General features: G+C 39.4%; 1 protein-coding gene across 3 annotated transcripts in view; it reads left to right on the top strand.

Moving 5' to 3' along the window:
- DOK7 (docking protein 7) overlaps positions 1-17,010 on the top strand; it is a 59,915-nt gene that overhangs the window by 26,925 nt on the left and 15,980 nt on the right. For all 3 annotated transcript variants that reach the window (XM_058025064.1, XM_058025063.1, XM_058025062.1), the window contains one exon: positions 15,445-15,487. In XM_058025064.1, coding sequence (XP_057881047.1) covers positions 15,445-15,487 — 43 coding nt within the window. The remainder of the gene's footprint in view (positions 1-15,444; positions 15,488-17,010) is intronic.

The following is a 17,010-nucleotide window of genomic DNA, read 5'->3' as shown; positions in this document are numbered from 1 at the left end:
GGGCTGAGAACCCTTCCCTACACAATCCAGGGAGGACTGGCAGCTGCCTTGGGAGCTCATGGATCTCAGGTTAAGTGAGGAGTTGGTTTGGTTGGTAGGATATTTAACTCTTTCAGTCTGTCCTGTAGAAACTGCTTTGTTTTGCATTACAACTCCAGAGGGTGGCATGTGCATGGCTCTTTACTGCAGTGCTTGACGCTGCAGCCCCATGTCCCGCTTTCAGAGTGGGTAATCTCCTGCAGCCTTGGGTGAGTGCAGGGTCTCTGTGTTCTAGAGAAACTGTGAATATCTCTGTGTCCCTTGTGCACTATAGACCAGGGAGAGGGACTAAGCCTAGGGAGAAGCACAGCTGATGTGACTTCAGGCAGAGAAGGGGCTTCAGCTCTAGAGCATCCTATGCTGACTTGCCTGGTACTAATTTCACCAGGGTCATGAGCAGCCTGTCACTGGCTTGGGAATATGGCCTTAATCCTCCAAATCCTGTACAAACTCTTAACCCTGGAGTTAGCTGGTGTTTCTCCTGTCATTGTAGATGCTCCTTTTGAAAGGGGTGAAAGAGAAGGCCTGTATGGTGTTAACTTTCTTAGTGAAATCTGAGAAATGGCAGCTGCTTGACTACATGGCCATATCTGTGTAACTGAGAATGTTTTAATTTTTTTTGGCTTTTAATCAAGTACTTTTCTAATGTAGTACTAAAACAGATACTAAAGAAATCACAATGTACGGTTATCTACAACCTTAACTTAGCTATATTTTTTCTGTTGGGAGTCATTACCTCTTTCCCCAGGAGACTGAAAACCTTATGTGTTTATCTTGTACTGTGTTTATTTCCATGCTTTCTCTGACAGTGTAGGAACATGATTATTTGTAATTGCACATCTTTTACATCTCTTTTTTTTACAGTATTGACGTGTGGTGCTGTAACATTTTTGCTTCCTCCCACCTTTAAAAAAGCTACAAGCTGTCTAAATTCTCAGCTGAGAAGGATGCATTTGTCATCTTCTACAGCATTGTTGCTGCTTGTATTCCTGCTCTAATCTCAGAGCTCTGGGCAGTTGAGCAACACTGTCAGAAGTATAACAGGAGCAGTTTGCACCTCAGAGGAACCTGGAAATTAATGGTCATTATTGACCTGAATGATATGTTTGTGAGGTTTCTGTATCTGGGTCTTGTTGGCTTTTTGCATGAATTAGAAAACTTGCTTTTGTGCTCTTTTCTTTCAAGATTTAATTCCAGTTGTTTTTCTATGAGTCCTGACTGTGATACATGAACCAGCAGTGATGTGCATCTCCCAGCATGTGTCACCACTAAATGAGGTGCCTGCACTGGACAATGATTTGGCCATCTGGCATTTTACTTACATTACTGTTACTGTAAAAGGCTCTGAAATTTTTACAATAAAGTAGTGTTATTCTTCAGACTTCTCAGAAATTCAAAAGTATCTTAAAGCCCACCACAGCATCTTTCTGAAGTAGAAGAAATCCATGATCATTGCTGCTCTTGACAATGAAATGCAGTAATTTCTGGAGCTGGACAAAAGCACCCAGTGCTATGCAGATCAAAGATGAGAAGAAGTGTCATCACTTCTGTCAGTTTTTCAATAATTTTTTTTTCCAGTTGAAGCTGACAGAAAAAAGGGGCATAAAACAGGTGGATTTAGTGTCAGGTTTAAGGCTACATTTGTTTTGTTTTTCTTTTTGTAGTTTTGGTCAAGAGCCTAAGTCTATTGTAGAGATGTTCTCCATCCTCTTGATCTCATCTCCCATCCAGGTGTGCTTATGCACCGTGTAGAGATATTGCCTAATGTCAGCTTGCAGGAAAGGAAGAATGTTTTTTCTTACCAGTTCCCCAGTTAACTTGTCCAGTATTTAATGCTTCTTGGCAGCTTTCAGGCTTCACTCCCAAGTAACCAAGGAGAGACCCAGCTTCCTTTTCCATTGTTGTTGCTGGTAAGAGCTCACATAAGTGACCCAGCTCGTCCAAAGGTGGGCATGGAGGAGATCAAGGGGTAAGAATTTGGATTTTAGATGTCACAGGAACACATGAGACATGCCAACCCTACCAGGGCAGTGCAGATCTGACTTGCTTTCAGCCCTGTAGAGGTTACCTTATCTCTTATCTAGAAAACTGTACTCAGGGTACTCTCCAACTATCATGAAAGAATTCTCATAACTTTTGTGCAAAGAATAAGAGTTTTAATCTAAATTTGGAGTAATAACAGTTGGCACATCTTGGGCTCTGGCACTAAGGGGAGAAGACAGTCTGTAATGGGAAAAGGAGTGCCTGCCACAGAAGCACTGGTGAGTGAAATGATAACAATGTCAAGAGAAGAAAGCATCCTTCCTTACATGAGGGAATGCAGACAGTGTAACTCAGCAGAATTCATTCTTCTGTAACAAACACAAGTGTTCCTGGATTGCTTTTCTGTCAGCCTTGGAGATCTTGATAAACCCCATTATTGACCTTCTATCCCCATCACAATGAACAAACTAGAAAATTGGCTTCCTCCCCTAAATAAAATCAAGCTGGATAATAGCTTTTATTATTACTAATACCAATGGCTACTTCTTCCTCTGTTGGGAGCAGTAGCTTTTCTGAAGAGAGAAAGAAATGCTTTGAAGGGGGAGTCATATGACAATAAAAGCTGGGAAAAATTCCCTTTGGAATGTAGAGTTTGTGGGGTTTCTGGTTTTGATCCAGCTGTAAAGGAGAGTCTTCAGATTGCTTGGAATGTGGCCAAAATGAGAAATGGAAGGCTTTTTAAAATCTATCTAGCCCCCCCCCCCCCCCCCCCCCCAATACAAATCCATTTATTTCTGGAAAAATTCAACAGAATCCTACAAAGTGTTAGCAAACACTTTCTATCTTCATTTTATAAAAGGGAGAAAGAAAACTTCACCTGCAGGGAAAGGAAAGAGAGGAAAAGCATAGATGTAAGGAAAGCTAGATTACATGGAGCTGAACTCAGGGGAAGTGAATAACTACAGTAGCAGCCCTGGATTAAGATTCCCAAGTTTGATTCCCATATGGCTTATCTCCTTCTGGAAGATCATAAAGTTACTTTCAAAAAACCTCAATTCCTTGACTTACATTTCTGAAAAATGTTTGTAATGTCTGCCAACATTCTATTTTTAAGGTTGTGCATTAAAAAGACTATGCAGGAAATATTTTGTTTTGATTAACAGTCAGTGATATCAAAGTAATTGCATGGCTCAGAAGGAACTGGTGAGTGTCAGTAGGATAGCAATCACTTAGATGGGATGTCTGGAGGGCTGACAGCAGCTCCCTGGGAGTAGATGAGAGGACTGAAAATAGATGCTCAGTAGGGGTGTGACCTTTCCAACCAACCTTTTGTGACAGAACCACTTAAACTGCAAGTATGCAAATTAGAAGGGTGAAATGTGTTCCAAGAACATTAAACAAGCTGGTCCACAACTCAGCACAAGATATAGGAGTGGAATTAGTTTTGGTAATTCAAGATTCCCAATATACGTATTACTTCAGGATATCCATGGAAGTACTTTCAGTCTAGCTGATAACATGTCAGCAGAGTTACAGTGAGTTGTAATTACTTGTAATCAGATTATATCTGAAGGTGTTGGTTGTGTTGTGGTGTAGGCAAATCCTTACTGTTTGTCATATTCGACCCTATTCCAATTTACATTACTTTAGTCATAAAGAACACATAATTTTTCCATCTATTATGTTTGTGAAATGTAATAATATGGTAACAACATCTTCCTATGGGTAATGCAATTTTGGAATTTGTTAGCATGAAAATATGTGGCAACACATCTACTGAATATAAAATGGTTTATTACCTACTCCACTGAACCTGCTCCATGGTTTCATTATACTGAAACCAATTTGAGAAATGAATCACTGAAATATATTTATATGTTCAGAACTGAATGAATGCTTCCCATAGGCAAAGAAGGTAGTAAATGTGCATAAGCCATTCTGATAGAAAAATGCCTACCAGTTTTTAGGATGGACTATTTTTAAAGTTCCTTGAGATTTTATTTATTGTTTTGTTATGCAAAGTTCTGAATGCTTCTGTGAAATGCCAGGGAACTTGTCTAGAGGAGAAAGGAGAGAGAATTCTTTAGAAGCTCATAAGGAGGAAAAGACTGTCAAATTTACCCCTCATGCAATTGTATAGTTCTGACCAAAATGTTCCTCTGAGTTGAGCAGAAGTCTTGTGCAGACTTCATCTCCTTTCCTTTGACACTCCTGGAAGCAAGGCCACTGAATCAATATGGGTAGAATGTTCACTTCATTAGAGATTGGGGCTGCATGTGAGTTAAAACAAATAAGATGAACCTTTGATATTTAAAACAGGTAGATTTTATACCGTGTCCCAAAGTAGAAGAGAGGAATTGACTGCTCTGGACCTGAGGGAATACAGAAAGAATCCATACTGCAATCTGGTGTTCTTGCTCTGCCTGGCTTAGTGTTGAGTGCATCTGACAAACCTGCCCACCATGCTATGAAGCTGCTTGTCTATGCAGACAGGCTGCTGGCAGGAGTTTGTGATGGCAGAGTGGTGTTTTGGGCACTGTCTCACTTTGTAAAGAGAGGAAAGCAGCTTGAGATTTGGACTGATGCAGGGATTTTGTGCCAGGGTTTTCTTGTGACCAGCTTACCTCACTCTATCTGTGATATCTGTATTTCTTTCCCTGGGCTGTTGTCTGATGGGATGATGTTTGTACAGGACTTTGGATCTTGAAAATTCTGTCCAAGTGCTAAAGATTATGTTAAATGCAATGTTGTCCACTAGGTAGTGAGAGAGACAGAAAATTTGTTTGCCTTTTTAGAGAACTGTGGATAGAAAAGGAAGTCATTAATGAGAGTTGCTAAAGGAAAAATCAACCTGCCAGGATGAAGCAGCTGCTCCACAATTATTGTTTTAAATTGTGGCAAGTCTATCAATAATTTTTATAACTTCAACAAACAGTTGAAAGCCGTTTTCTATTTAATGAAAGACCACAAAGCAGTGGCACTGCATAAGTTATTTCAAGAGATTTTTTTTGTATCTGAAATTGAGCTTGAAGAATGGTGTCTTTCAAGAACTAAAGTTAACAGAAAAACGTTATGAATGTTGGAGCCTTAAACTCAGTTGATTCAGAAAATCTGAGACTGAGGACATGGCAGTTGAAGATCAGTTCTTTCTAAGAATGGGATTAGCCTGAGGGCTGAGTGATTTTTTAGCATTCAGAAAGGTGCAAGGTACCAAGAAAATGCTTGAGGATATGCCTGAACTTCAAGCCAAGTTGCAACAACAGAGGGAGGAAAAGACTATACTGGTATTATGTTTTCTCAATGTATTCTTTTCTAAAACCCTTATGGAGAAGCATCTTGCATAAAATGTAGTTTTGCAAATTTTTTTGGGTGCGATGACTTTCCCCCCCCAGTTTCTGTTGAAAGCGAAGGGAGATGACCCATCTTTGTTGTTCAGCATCGACTCCGATTTATTGATCAAATCAGTCATCTTTTATAATAGTGTTAATTGACTTCATGCATATTGCAAAATCCGAGCTCACGATAGGTTACAGAGAAAACTCTAACCCCTCCTTTTGTTTACAATACCCGTGGTTGTTTATTGAAACCAAAATTAGTGTTCTCACTGTGATATGAAAAGTTCTCAAAACCTTCATATCTGTTCCCAGAGCAGCCAAGGACTGTTATGAGAAGACTATCTGAGAACCTAGTTATTTACAAAATCAGGCCTGGAAACTGCTGCTTTACAGCTGCCCTTTACTTTCCCATCAGCTGTATACCTTCATGGCCTCTTTCTTTAAGCCATGCTTGAACCAGGCTCTCCACAAATTTCTCTATTAGATCAAAAGCCATTTTGCCCAAACAGGGATTAGGTAAAACTCAGCTGTTCCCCAGTAGGAGGTGTGAGAGCAGATGACTGCAGGGAACTTCTGGAGCAATGTTTTTGGTAGCAAATTAACCCAAATGAGTTCCCATGGTTCTGGCTAAACTTAGTTTTGAAATGTAGAAACTCTGGGTAAGAACCAAGGTGAACACAGTGAAACCTCACTTACTTCACCTGACCAACCGAGTAAATCTTTAAGTGGGAATAAAGCTCTTTTTACCAGTTGCACACAAACTTTTCTGTTCCATTCCTAAATGACACTGCAGAGGGAAGTGCTTCCTTGCATTCTGGCCATCCCTGCTAGTGTAGCAACATTTTGTGCCTTGAAAAACTATCTTACTTCAGTCAGTAATTCAACCTGTGAGTGTAGGATAGAAGAAAAGGGGAAAATGTAATATGGAGTTACTGTGTGTTTTCTGTCCCCTCTGGTTCATCTCCAGGGAAATTTGATGCATCAATAAAACAATGCAAAATTTGTGTACATGGGTCAAAGTTAGACTGAACTTCCTCGGGTGGGATGAGGATGTTAAGGTCAAAATAAATGTGACTGATATGATAAATGAAAGCCAGGATGTGTGAGTGAATAGCAGTCATATATAGGACTTCTAGGCTGCAGTAAAATGCCTTTACTGCATGCAAGCTCTGCTTGTATGTCCTCCTTGGAGTTATCTTCCATGTCTTTCCATGATTTTTCTTCCAAAACCAGGGTAGATGAAAGAAAGCAGACCTTGGGACTTTCTCTGCAGAAGTTCAATCCAACTTGAGTTCAAAGTATAGATGGAAAAGGGACTCTGAAGTTGACTTTGTGCTCTTAAGTCTCGTCACATGAGGATAAAGGGTTATTTGCAGGATAAAATGCAGCAGCCAGCTGTCAGTCAACTAAAATGACTGTTTCAACAGCTGGGAATCAGTGGGACATGAACTCTGGCTGTGTTCCCTCTCCCCTAGCCACATCCTCTGCAGTAGTCTGGATTCTGTGGAATCCTCTGCTAATTCAATGCTGATTGGAAGCAATTCTGGATGTACTAGAAATTTGAGCCTGGAAAATATTAAGGAAATATAAACCTTTTCCAGATCTGGTTTATTAGAAGGACAGAGAAGTGCTAAGTGGGCTATATCAGGTCTGGTAACAGTACACTTGAATCCCCTGTAGCACAAGGAAAACATTTCCAGATGAAGTTTGCTGATTCATCTCATTCCTGGAGACACAAAGTCAAGCAGAACACACGTGCTGTGGAGATAACTACTGTAGGAGACTTTGGAAAAAACTACAAATATAATTGTGCCCAATAATTTATTGCACTGCTCTCTGATATAGAAGAAGCCTGGGAGCAGCCCCCATGGATAGTTAAGTATCTCTATCCTTTGAAGCTGTGCAGCTTAATTATAGTTTCATTACTTTTGACAAACCATAATTTCAGTGATAAGATGGGGATAAGGAAAAACACTTGTCTTAATTTTACTATTTTGAGCTTTTCCTCCCTTATTTGTCCTTCTTCTTCCATCCATTTCTTTGTGATGATCACTGATTATCTTGTTAATACTTTTTTGTGGAAGTTGACTAACTATAGCTCTAAATGTGAGGTTGAAAAAGGAGGAAAATGAATGTGAAGATCATATTGCAAGGCTTTCATTTTTGTTCTTCATAGGCCCATAATTAAGCCCACTCTAGTTCTCTTTGTGGAACAGGATGCACAGGTTATAACAAGGATTCTTTTCTCTGTGTCTTTCTGTGGAATGGGCTGGAAGGAAGGAATCAAGTAACTAGTCTAATGTAAATTGGCATAGCTCCATCAGCTACAAGACAGGCACAAGTGTATTTTTAGTGCCAGCAGAAGATAAGCTCACACTGTGGAGCAACAGTCTTTGGGGAAATAGAGGAAGAAAAGGACTTGGGGCTTTCCTCAGGTGAATGTTTCAATATGATAATTAAAGCTTAACTTTCTCTGTGTGTAAAGACCCCACAGGGGCAGGTTTAATTTGTCTCTAAGATCTGAGATTTCACTTTGCCAACTTTTGAAATGTTTTCATTTGAGTCCTTCTCTGTTTACTGTCACTTCAGCTGTAGAGTTGAACTCTTTATTTGCAAAAAGTGATCCCTTTTCTTCATTAATGGCTGGCTTGGATTTTAAATCTTGTTGCAAGCAGAAAACTTGGGTAAAGCTATACTTCATGCACTTTTGTGTGTAAATTTTCCATAAATTGCTGCTTTGCTAACCACAAGAGCAAGGCCACCTGAATCCCTTTGTGAGCACGTGTGTCCATAGGTCCATATGTTAGTGATGGTCCTTCTTGTTTATTTTCAGCCTCTCCAGGCTTCCTGCTCCATAGTACTTTTGTACTGACTTTGACTACCTTGAAATGGGTTAATGCTCTGACTCAGAGCTCTGTGGTTTCTATTGGGCTGTGCTGTTCTGAGAAAATGTACAGCAGTACTTCCCACTGGCCAGGTGTTCACAGGTGTTTCTGCAGAACTGAGGTGCTCAGTGGGGGCACAGTCAGTCTTGTGAACTTGAAAATGCAGAGGGAGTGGATCATGTGAAGCGTTGCATTCCATCTGTGAGCACCTTGCCTTTCCTGCTTGTGCTATGTGCAGAGTAAGAAGAACGAGCTGAGAGGCACACACTGATTGTTTGCACAGAGTCAAATATGGTTTTCATACCTGCTTGGGCCCATCTGAACCTCAATTTCAGTAGTGGGGAGTTTTGCTGGAGTCTCTGCCTTGTGTGGTTTCCTTGGGTGCAGAATGAGTGGAAATTAACAGATCTGTTGTACTAGGAAGCTCAGACTATCGAATGTGGGGAAACTGAGTGTATTCTCAATAACAAACGTTCTTGCAGAAGTGTAATGCTACCCCCTGTTGGAATTTGGGATACATGAAACCAGAATACATGGAATTGAAGCCTCTGACTTGGTGTACATTACTTTGTTTCCATTCCACTTGACAAGACTTTAGAACTACCAGTCTCTCTTAAAAAAAGTATTTTTTAAACATAAATAGGAAAGTTTTTTTTTTTCCTTCCAGTTACCACTGAATTAAATTTGAAATATTCTTTCATGGTGAAATACAGCTGCAGGCAAAAGTGCCTGTCATTTTACTGTCTTTCTATAAGAATACAAATGTATAACCTATTAATGTTGATTTTTATTGTTCACAAGCATCTCGTCATAAAGAACTTGCAACTTCTAAAACAGAAATGCAGCTTCTCTCTTTGCATGGCTAAAGTTACAGTGTTTGCTGTGATTCAGGTGCTGGCTGAGGAAGGGCACTTGTGCTCCCCTGTGGAAATGGGACTGGCTAAAGCAGTGCTGTGGATGCCCTGCTGGACATGGAACAGTCTGGAAAAGTGTATTTGGTCTCTTGTGCATTGGCATTGCAGCAGGAGTTTCTGTCTCTGCCTCAGGAGAGCTGAGCTGAGCAATGCTCTGGAAAAGGGAATGTAATGTTTCTATGAAAACGTCTCTAAAAAGCTGACAACACTGTTTTGAATTGGAAAATCTGCTATGTGTCTTAATGCTTAAATTAAAAATTGTTCTTTTTCATAAAACTGCAGAACATCATCTGCTACTGTAAATCAGGACAGCTCACTTAAGGAGTTGGGGAGAACAATGTAGATGATTCTAATTACCTGGAAGAATTGGTTTTCTTTATCTTGGCCCTAAGAATATCTGAAATACTGAACTTCAGATTATATTGGGCTATTTGCCTTTGTTCTTAGATCTCACAGCTGGAGAGAAAGCATTTATCACTTCTGAGCTGAGTGTGGTTTATTTTAATGGCAATTGTGTAAGGAGTCATTCATGCCCTGAATGGTAGAATGATTATTATGAGATACCTGGTGAAAGACGAGGCAGTGAAGGCTGAGGTTAATGCATTGCATTATGTACTCAGCATAAATTCACAGGTGTGTTTGTTTAGGGTTTGTTTAGGGTTTGTGCTCTGAAATCAGGAGATGCTGTTAAGTTTGAGGAATATATCCCGTGAAATTTACATATGGTGGTTTTATTTTTCATGAATAATTATTTTTAGTTCCAGTCTTCTAACTCCTCCAACATTCTGCCTGTGTTTATCAAATACATTGGATTAAAACTGATTTCAGAGGCAATTTGCTGTGTCTGGTGTAGCCATTTCCTCTGGTGGAATTCTTCAGCCTAGTCCTGGCTCCTGCTGTGAAAAGTCCTCCTGTATCATGAACCAGGGGTGAAGTGTTCTCTGACTGTACTTCAGTGTCTTTGTCCTGTGAGATCTCTTCAGAACCTTAGATGAGCTCATCCCTTCAGCAATATTCATAATCATTAGTGTCCATCTTTCCATCTGAGTTTCTTATACAGCTCTCCCTAGAGGGTTTGCTACTGCAGCCTCTCTCTCTGCAGATTGTCACTATATCTATCCCTACAAAATCTCTGTGAAATAATGAAGTGCTTCTACCTGTATAGAAACCAGTGCTTCTGAATTTTACCCATGGTTAAAGAGGAGAGACCCTCAAATTCATGGAAGTATTGAATAATTTTGTTTGATCTGGAGCCATTATATCAAATGAAACCATGAGAAACTCAAACCTTATGAAATCAGTTAGAAATGGTAAGGCAACCCCAAACCCTCAGTTTGACAGAGGCAGCAGAGTGTCCTTATTTTATTTATGTGTTATAACTTGTAGTTTTGGGCATGTCTCTGTAATCACAAGATAGCTGATATTGCTGTTAGGACAGTTTAGGAGGGTTTGGTGTTTTGTGCCTTCAGACTTTGCTATTGACCCGGGCTGAGTGTTGCTGCTTTGGGCCAGCTGTATATTCTCCTGACTTATATTTTTGTCTAGCAAGTATGCAAGCTTGGCTTGTAGCAATGCCTGGAGACAGACACCAACATCACTGATGTGTTTACACCAGGTGTTTTATATGCCTTGGACGGCATTGCATAGCTGCTTCCTCTAGAATACTTCTGTGCATAATGAGATATATGTGTGATGTTAAAAGGATGTGGTTTAGGTTGGAAAGTTAAGCTCCTCAGTGTTGAGGAATTGACAGATTTACTGTGGCTCATGCCATCTTGTAGCCACACATGTGTCTCTCTCATGCAGTGAAGGAAACAGATGTCCCATGGACAAACTGGTATGTGACCATGTAATTGCATTACAGTGCAGTTGTTCAAGCACACTCCTAGTGTGACTGTCCTTGTAGTAATTCTAGGTCTGGTTTTGAAAAGGCAAAGACAAGAGCAAATCATGTGCCTTGCTGCTGTGTCAGTTTCCCTGTGGGCTCATATATTATCAGTAGCAGAGCTTGAAATTTGACCCTTCAGTGTTGCAACTGAGACTCGACCTTGTGAATTTCTGCTGCCTGGCAGAGGGATCCAGCTACTGGCTTTTGTGGTAGGGAACTCAGCCCAGCCTCTCTTTCTCTCCCATGAGTGGACAGCTTCCGAGTATGCTCTAGGCAAGTTGTGTCATTTTGGGAGGTAATGATCACGTTCTGATGTTAATGGTTGTGGTCTGGTTGTGTGACAAGAGACTCCTGGCTGGATGCCTCTCAACAGAAGCTTTAAAAAAATCACAACTGCAGAGGCCTCTGTAAAAAACATTAGAAGAAAGCGACACAAATCTGGACTAGAATTAAACAATACTTTTGATTGTTTCTCACCTCTTGTTTTTTAAACAAGACCGTACCTTGTAGATGAGCAGAGCTCATATATTTATTTATTTATTTATTTATTTATTTATTTATTTATTTATTTATTTATTTATTTATAAAATATAGAGGGGTACATTTTAACAGGGGTGTATTTTATGCAGGGGTATATTTTAATTTGGCACAGCCCAAGGCTTGCTAGAGGCACTGAAATTCCCAGCTTCATGCCTCATAAAATAGCTGATGTTTGGGCTTGGCTGAGCAAGTGGAGATGTTTCTAAACTGACTTCAGCAGTCCTTCTGTAGTTGGCAGTGGGCTTGTCACAGATGAAGCTGAGTAATCAGGAGTTTGTGGCTGAAATTGGAGCCCTGCACCAATGAAACATGCTATGGGCAGGAGTTTGTTTCATTGGAGTTGTTAGAAAGGATCATAGAGTTAAAAATTTTGTATCTTTTGTTCTGAACCTGATCAACTGCTGGGTGAAAGAGCCCAGTAAGGCAGATGACCTTTAAAGGTTGCTCCATGTGACTGTATTTATTGACCTTTCCTGGGAACTTTGTTTTTCTTGTGGCAGCCTAAGCATTCAAGCTTTATATTTTATTATGATTTCGAATAATAGAATAAATCACAGTCTTTAATCCTTACAAGAAAAGTACTAGAATTGTCACTTTCATTAGAGACTGGCTCCTTTTTGCTGAAATATGTGAGCTTTGCAGAACTTTACACATACTTTTTCTCTTCCATTCTCTAAAAGCACTTTAAAGTTCTCTTTGTGACGCTGATTTCAAAATCTTCATTCAGGATCTCTCATTGAGCCCTTTGCTCCTTTGAGAAGTTTCTGATGGTTCAAGTTGATTGTAATAAACTATATTATGTGACTGTAATCTGCTGCCTCCCTCTGCACACAAACTATGTGAAGCAGTCAGAGGCTTGTGATGATTTGCCACCAGCTACCCACAGCATGCAGGAGAGTGTTTGTTCATTGTTGGAGAAGTCTGCTCACAGTTCCTGGTTTTCAGGAACTCAGGGAATTTTGAATCATGATTTTCATGGTTTCCTGTTGAAAAACTGGATATTTTGTGTAGCCTTGTTACGACATAATAGCTTTAACATAAAGGGAGGGAGAGGAGAAAAAACAATCTAGATCATCTTCTCTGCAAAAATGAAGCATTTGGCCAATGTTGCAATCAAGCCTTTGTTTATGAGTGCATTTTTGGAATGTGCAGAATAAAAATCTCCCAAAGTAAATACTTGCTTCTATTACTGTCAAGTACAAAGTCCTGTTTCATAACAAGACAAATCTGGGAGTCTCTCATTTATGTTGAGCTTTTCTTCTTCATGTTTGAGGACTCAGATTGGGGCAAAACTTCAGATATGTGCTTAGACTAAAGCAAGAGAGACCTAAAAAGCACAACTATTTTGTGCTGCAAGGGACCTTTAAAGGTCACCTACTTTAACTCCTCTGCTTTGAGTAGGAACACTTTCCATTAGGTCAGGCTCCTCAGAGCCCTATGCAGCCTAATCTTGAATGTTTCCAGTGATGGGACATCCATGACTTCTCTGGGTTACCTATGCAAGTGTTTCACCACCCAGGCTAAATCTATCTTATTTTATTTTAAAACCATCACCCTTTTTCCTATCACAACACAATCTGCTAAAAAGTCTGTCCCAATTTTTCTTATACTAAAAGTACTGAAGGGCTGCTCCACGGTCTCCCTGGAGCCTTCCTTTTTCCAGGGACAAGCCCAACACTCTCAGCCTTTCCTGAAAGGAGAGGTGCTCCAGCCCTCCCATAATTTTCTGTCCATGCTCTGGACCTGCTCCAAGAGGTTCATCTTCCCTGTGCTGAGAACTCTGACTCTCAGTAGGCGCAGAATAATGGAGCTATAAAAAGCTGCCAAACTTAGATGAGCTGAAAGAAAAGCTTTATTTCTAAAGATACACAGAGGGAATTACATAAGCTGTGGCTGATGAGGTGTGTCTGAAATGTTGGCACAGTTATCAGGTGACTGGCATTTCATTCCTCTTGCCAGTGATCATGGAGCCCTGCTCAGCATTCAAACCTACAGAGCTTTTTCTTGGAAGTGTAGGTTACTTCTTTTTAGGAGGAAAAATAGGAAACAAAAATATTTTGGCTCTGTGAAAATGCTTGGTTAATATTGATCAGCTATCTATCATAGCCAATATGGGAAGAATTAGTTTTAAGACAATGTTTTTTTGTGTTTTGTTTTGTTTGTTTGTTTGTTTTTTATTCATCCAACTGGCAAGTTTCTGGCTCCTTTTTATGCCACAAAGGTGAGCTTGCAAAGCTGTTCTGGTGCTTTTTGTCACTATGAATCTGGAAAAACTTCTTCTATAGCCAGGGAACTGTGCAGTGCAGTATCTTTGCTCCATGCTGTGGAGGTTATAGTAGATGATCTGGAATTTTTGGGCTGGTCTTGGACCCAAAGACTAAAACTCCCATAAGCAGCACCAAAAGCAGGATTAGGTATGTAATCACTGAAAAGTTGTATAGATATGGGAAGGCCTGCTCTTCTTCCTGTGGGACCGTATTTTTAACTGCTGATTTTTTTTTTTTTTTATGAGAACCGGTGTGATCAATCACATATTTAATGAAATTTAAAATGAGTGAAAGTTTGAATATAATAAAATGAAGCTTAAAAAAAAGGTGAGAGGAAGGCAAAGATATTCCAAATATACACAGAAAAGGGAAAAGAAAATCCCATTTTGATCATGAAAAGGATTATGTGCCATGGTGGTTATTTGTTATACAGAAAGAAATGCCAGGCTTAAGTTCTATTTAGCTCTTTAGGGAAATCAAGCTAATCTATGAATAATGACCCAGCATATCAAACCACTGGGTTCTCCTAACATCACTCATTGAACTCTACCCAAGATATTTGGAAGCAGAACATAAAAAATGAATGTCATCTGACAGCAGGCAGATCAGTACCAGAGCCAAAATAGCCCTGGCCATGCACTCCTGGTGTGTGACACACAGATTGTGCATATCTGCTTACTGAGGGTGCTGTGCTGCTGGGGTGGCTGGGGCCAGGCATCACAGACCCCAGCACTCAGCTCCTGGGTCACAGACAAAAGATTACATGTTTATATGAGGCTATTTAACTTATATTTATGAGTAATACTAGGAGGCATGCAGGCCTTAGGTAATCATGTTAGTTTTTGTCTGGGTGTCATAGCAGGTGTGACAAAAGCATATGATTTGAGTGAGGTCACTCGCCCCTTTTCTCCTCTGATGTAATCACAGGGTGGGTTGAGATCTGCATTATGCTCTGTATTTGAAAACCATGCACTTACATTTGTACATGATGCCATAATAATTTTAAAAGGTTCTCCTACAGGAAAAACCATGTTTTGCTGTGTTTTGTAGAATTATAAAAGGCATCTTTTACATCTCTCTATTGTTCTTTCTGCTGAGTTGCCTTTGCTGTTGCCACTGTTACTGAATCCTCTGCCTTACAGAGGATTGCAGCTGGGGGCCTCAGAGTTGCAGAAATAATAGAATATGATGTACTGAAAAGGGAAATGAAAACATTCTTAGAGACTGAAAAAAATCACTTAATAACAAAACACTGCTTTTTTTTTTTTTTCTTATGTCAGACTCATTTCTTTATCTAATCAAAGGTGATTCTTCTAGTTATTTGTTGTCTTTCCTATAATTTGAATGATACTTTAACTGTGTCCCATATCTGTTGTAATTTCACACATCAAACTTCTGTTGGCATTTTTGCATCTTTGTTAAGTAAAATCTAATATTTTCTGGAATGCTGTGAGATGTTTTTCTCTTTCACAAATGAAATCTTGGCCACATTTTTGATTTCCTCCCCTCCATTCTACTTTTATATACCTTCTATATTTTGTCAGGTTTCTACTTGTAAAGATATTTCATTCTAAAATTTTCTATTTTCTTTAGGGAACAGCAGTATTACAGTCTGGCGTCTTATCAGCTATATCAGGTAGGAGTCATTTACTTATTTACTTTATTTAACAATGATGTTTTAGTCTCAAATTGTGACAAAAGAAACAGAAGATTTATGGAAGCAGAACTAAATACTGTATTGAGAGGTGTGCTGTTTGTGGCTGGTTTTTCTTCTGCAATCCATGACTTGGCAGCTATGAAATACATTGTAATCTGTAATAACCTTGGTTGAAAAGATTTATATATTTGTTTTCCCCCTTTCTTTTGTTAATCTGAAGAGGTTCAAAGTTGTTAGAGTCTTAAAAAAGCTGTTTAGTGCCTTTTCTACTTACATGTTCAAAGAACAACAAGAATTTTTTTCTTTTTAGGCTATATTAGCACCAAAGGCAAACATTATTTATATGTTCAGTGTGTGTAGCCAGTTTCCTAAATAACACAAAATCACAGGAATGAATCTTTACCAGAAGCAACTGGGAGATGCTTCTCTCATGTCAGTAAAACTCTTGATTGACCAACAAAATCACTAATGAGAGGACACTGAGTGTCTGGCCTGGAAAGATTATGCAGAGGCACTGGCCATCCTTGCAGTGTAAACCTCTCTATCAGTAGAATGTGTTGGTCACCTGAGTTCCCTCTCTAATGCAGCCAAACTGATCTGGCACTTCTGAATTATCATTTTACTTCAAAAAAAAAAAAAAACCAAGCATTTCATAAGCATTTAGTTCATAAGCATTTAGTTTTGTGTGATTACTCTCTGTCTTAGACCTTGGAGAGATCTGTGCAAAGAATTTGGTTACTGTCTTAAATGTCTTTCCATTCCTTAAATAGTTTACCTGATAATTCATCAGATCCATTAAATTTCATAGGATTCCCACCTCCAATAGACATGGAGCAGCTCTTCATGTTTGGGTTTCTTTACTACTTTAAAAAACCTTGGCCAATACATAAAGCAGTGTGACTGATGGGATTTTTGTGAACAAATCCAGTGAGATACTCAGGATCAGGACGTGTCTCTGGAGAAGGTTAAAAGTAACTCCTTCCTTTGTCTGTCTTAGCAGGAGAAAATCCAGAAGCATTTAGCAGATGTTGTTGCTAGTTATTCCACTCAAGTCAGTGGAATTACTCTTGATTTATAGAGGTGTAAGTAGAATCCCAAATTGGATCATTAATTTTATCTTTCCCTCTGGTACTCAAGTTTCTAGTCCTCAACTCAAAGCAAGGAAACCAGAACACTTATGATTCAAGTGTGTGTAAATACAGGGAAACTTCTGCTGCATGTGGTGGGCAGAATGTTATTTCTGTATTAATTTCAGCATCAAGTTAATTTTGGATGCAAACAACATCTGACAAAAATCCTTATCTCAGACTATTCGTGCATAGGAGGGAGTTAGCTGTTTTGATAAAACCTACCATGAAGCAAATTGGAAGTGCAGAAATACAGGACAGATTTTTATATCAACAGAAAAAGAAGTTTGAGCAGGTGCATTTTATTGTCTGGTACACTGGAAAAATATAGTTTATGAAAATAACTCTTGCAGGAAAAATATAAATGTTTGAGAC

Source organism: Melospiza georgiana, chromosome 5 (genome assembly GCF_028018845.1).
Source record: "Melospiza georgiana isolate bMelGeo1 chromosome 5, bMelGeo1.pri, whole genome shotgun sequence".
In the NCBI taxonomy this organism is placed as follows: Eukaryota; Metazoa; Chordata; class Aves; order Passeriformes; family Passerellidae; genus Melospiza; species Melospiza georgiana.
This window is presented reverse-complemented; position numbering and strand designations above follow the sequence as displayed.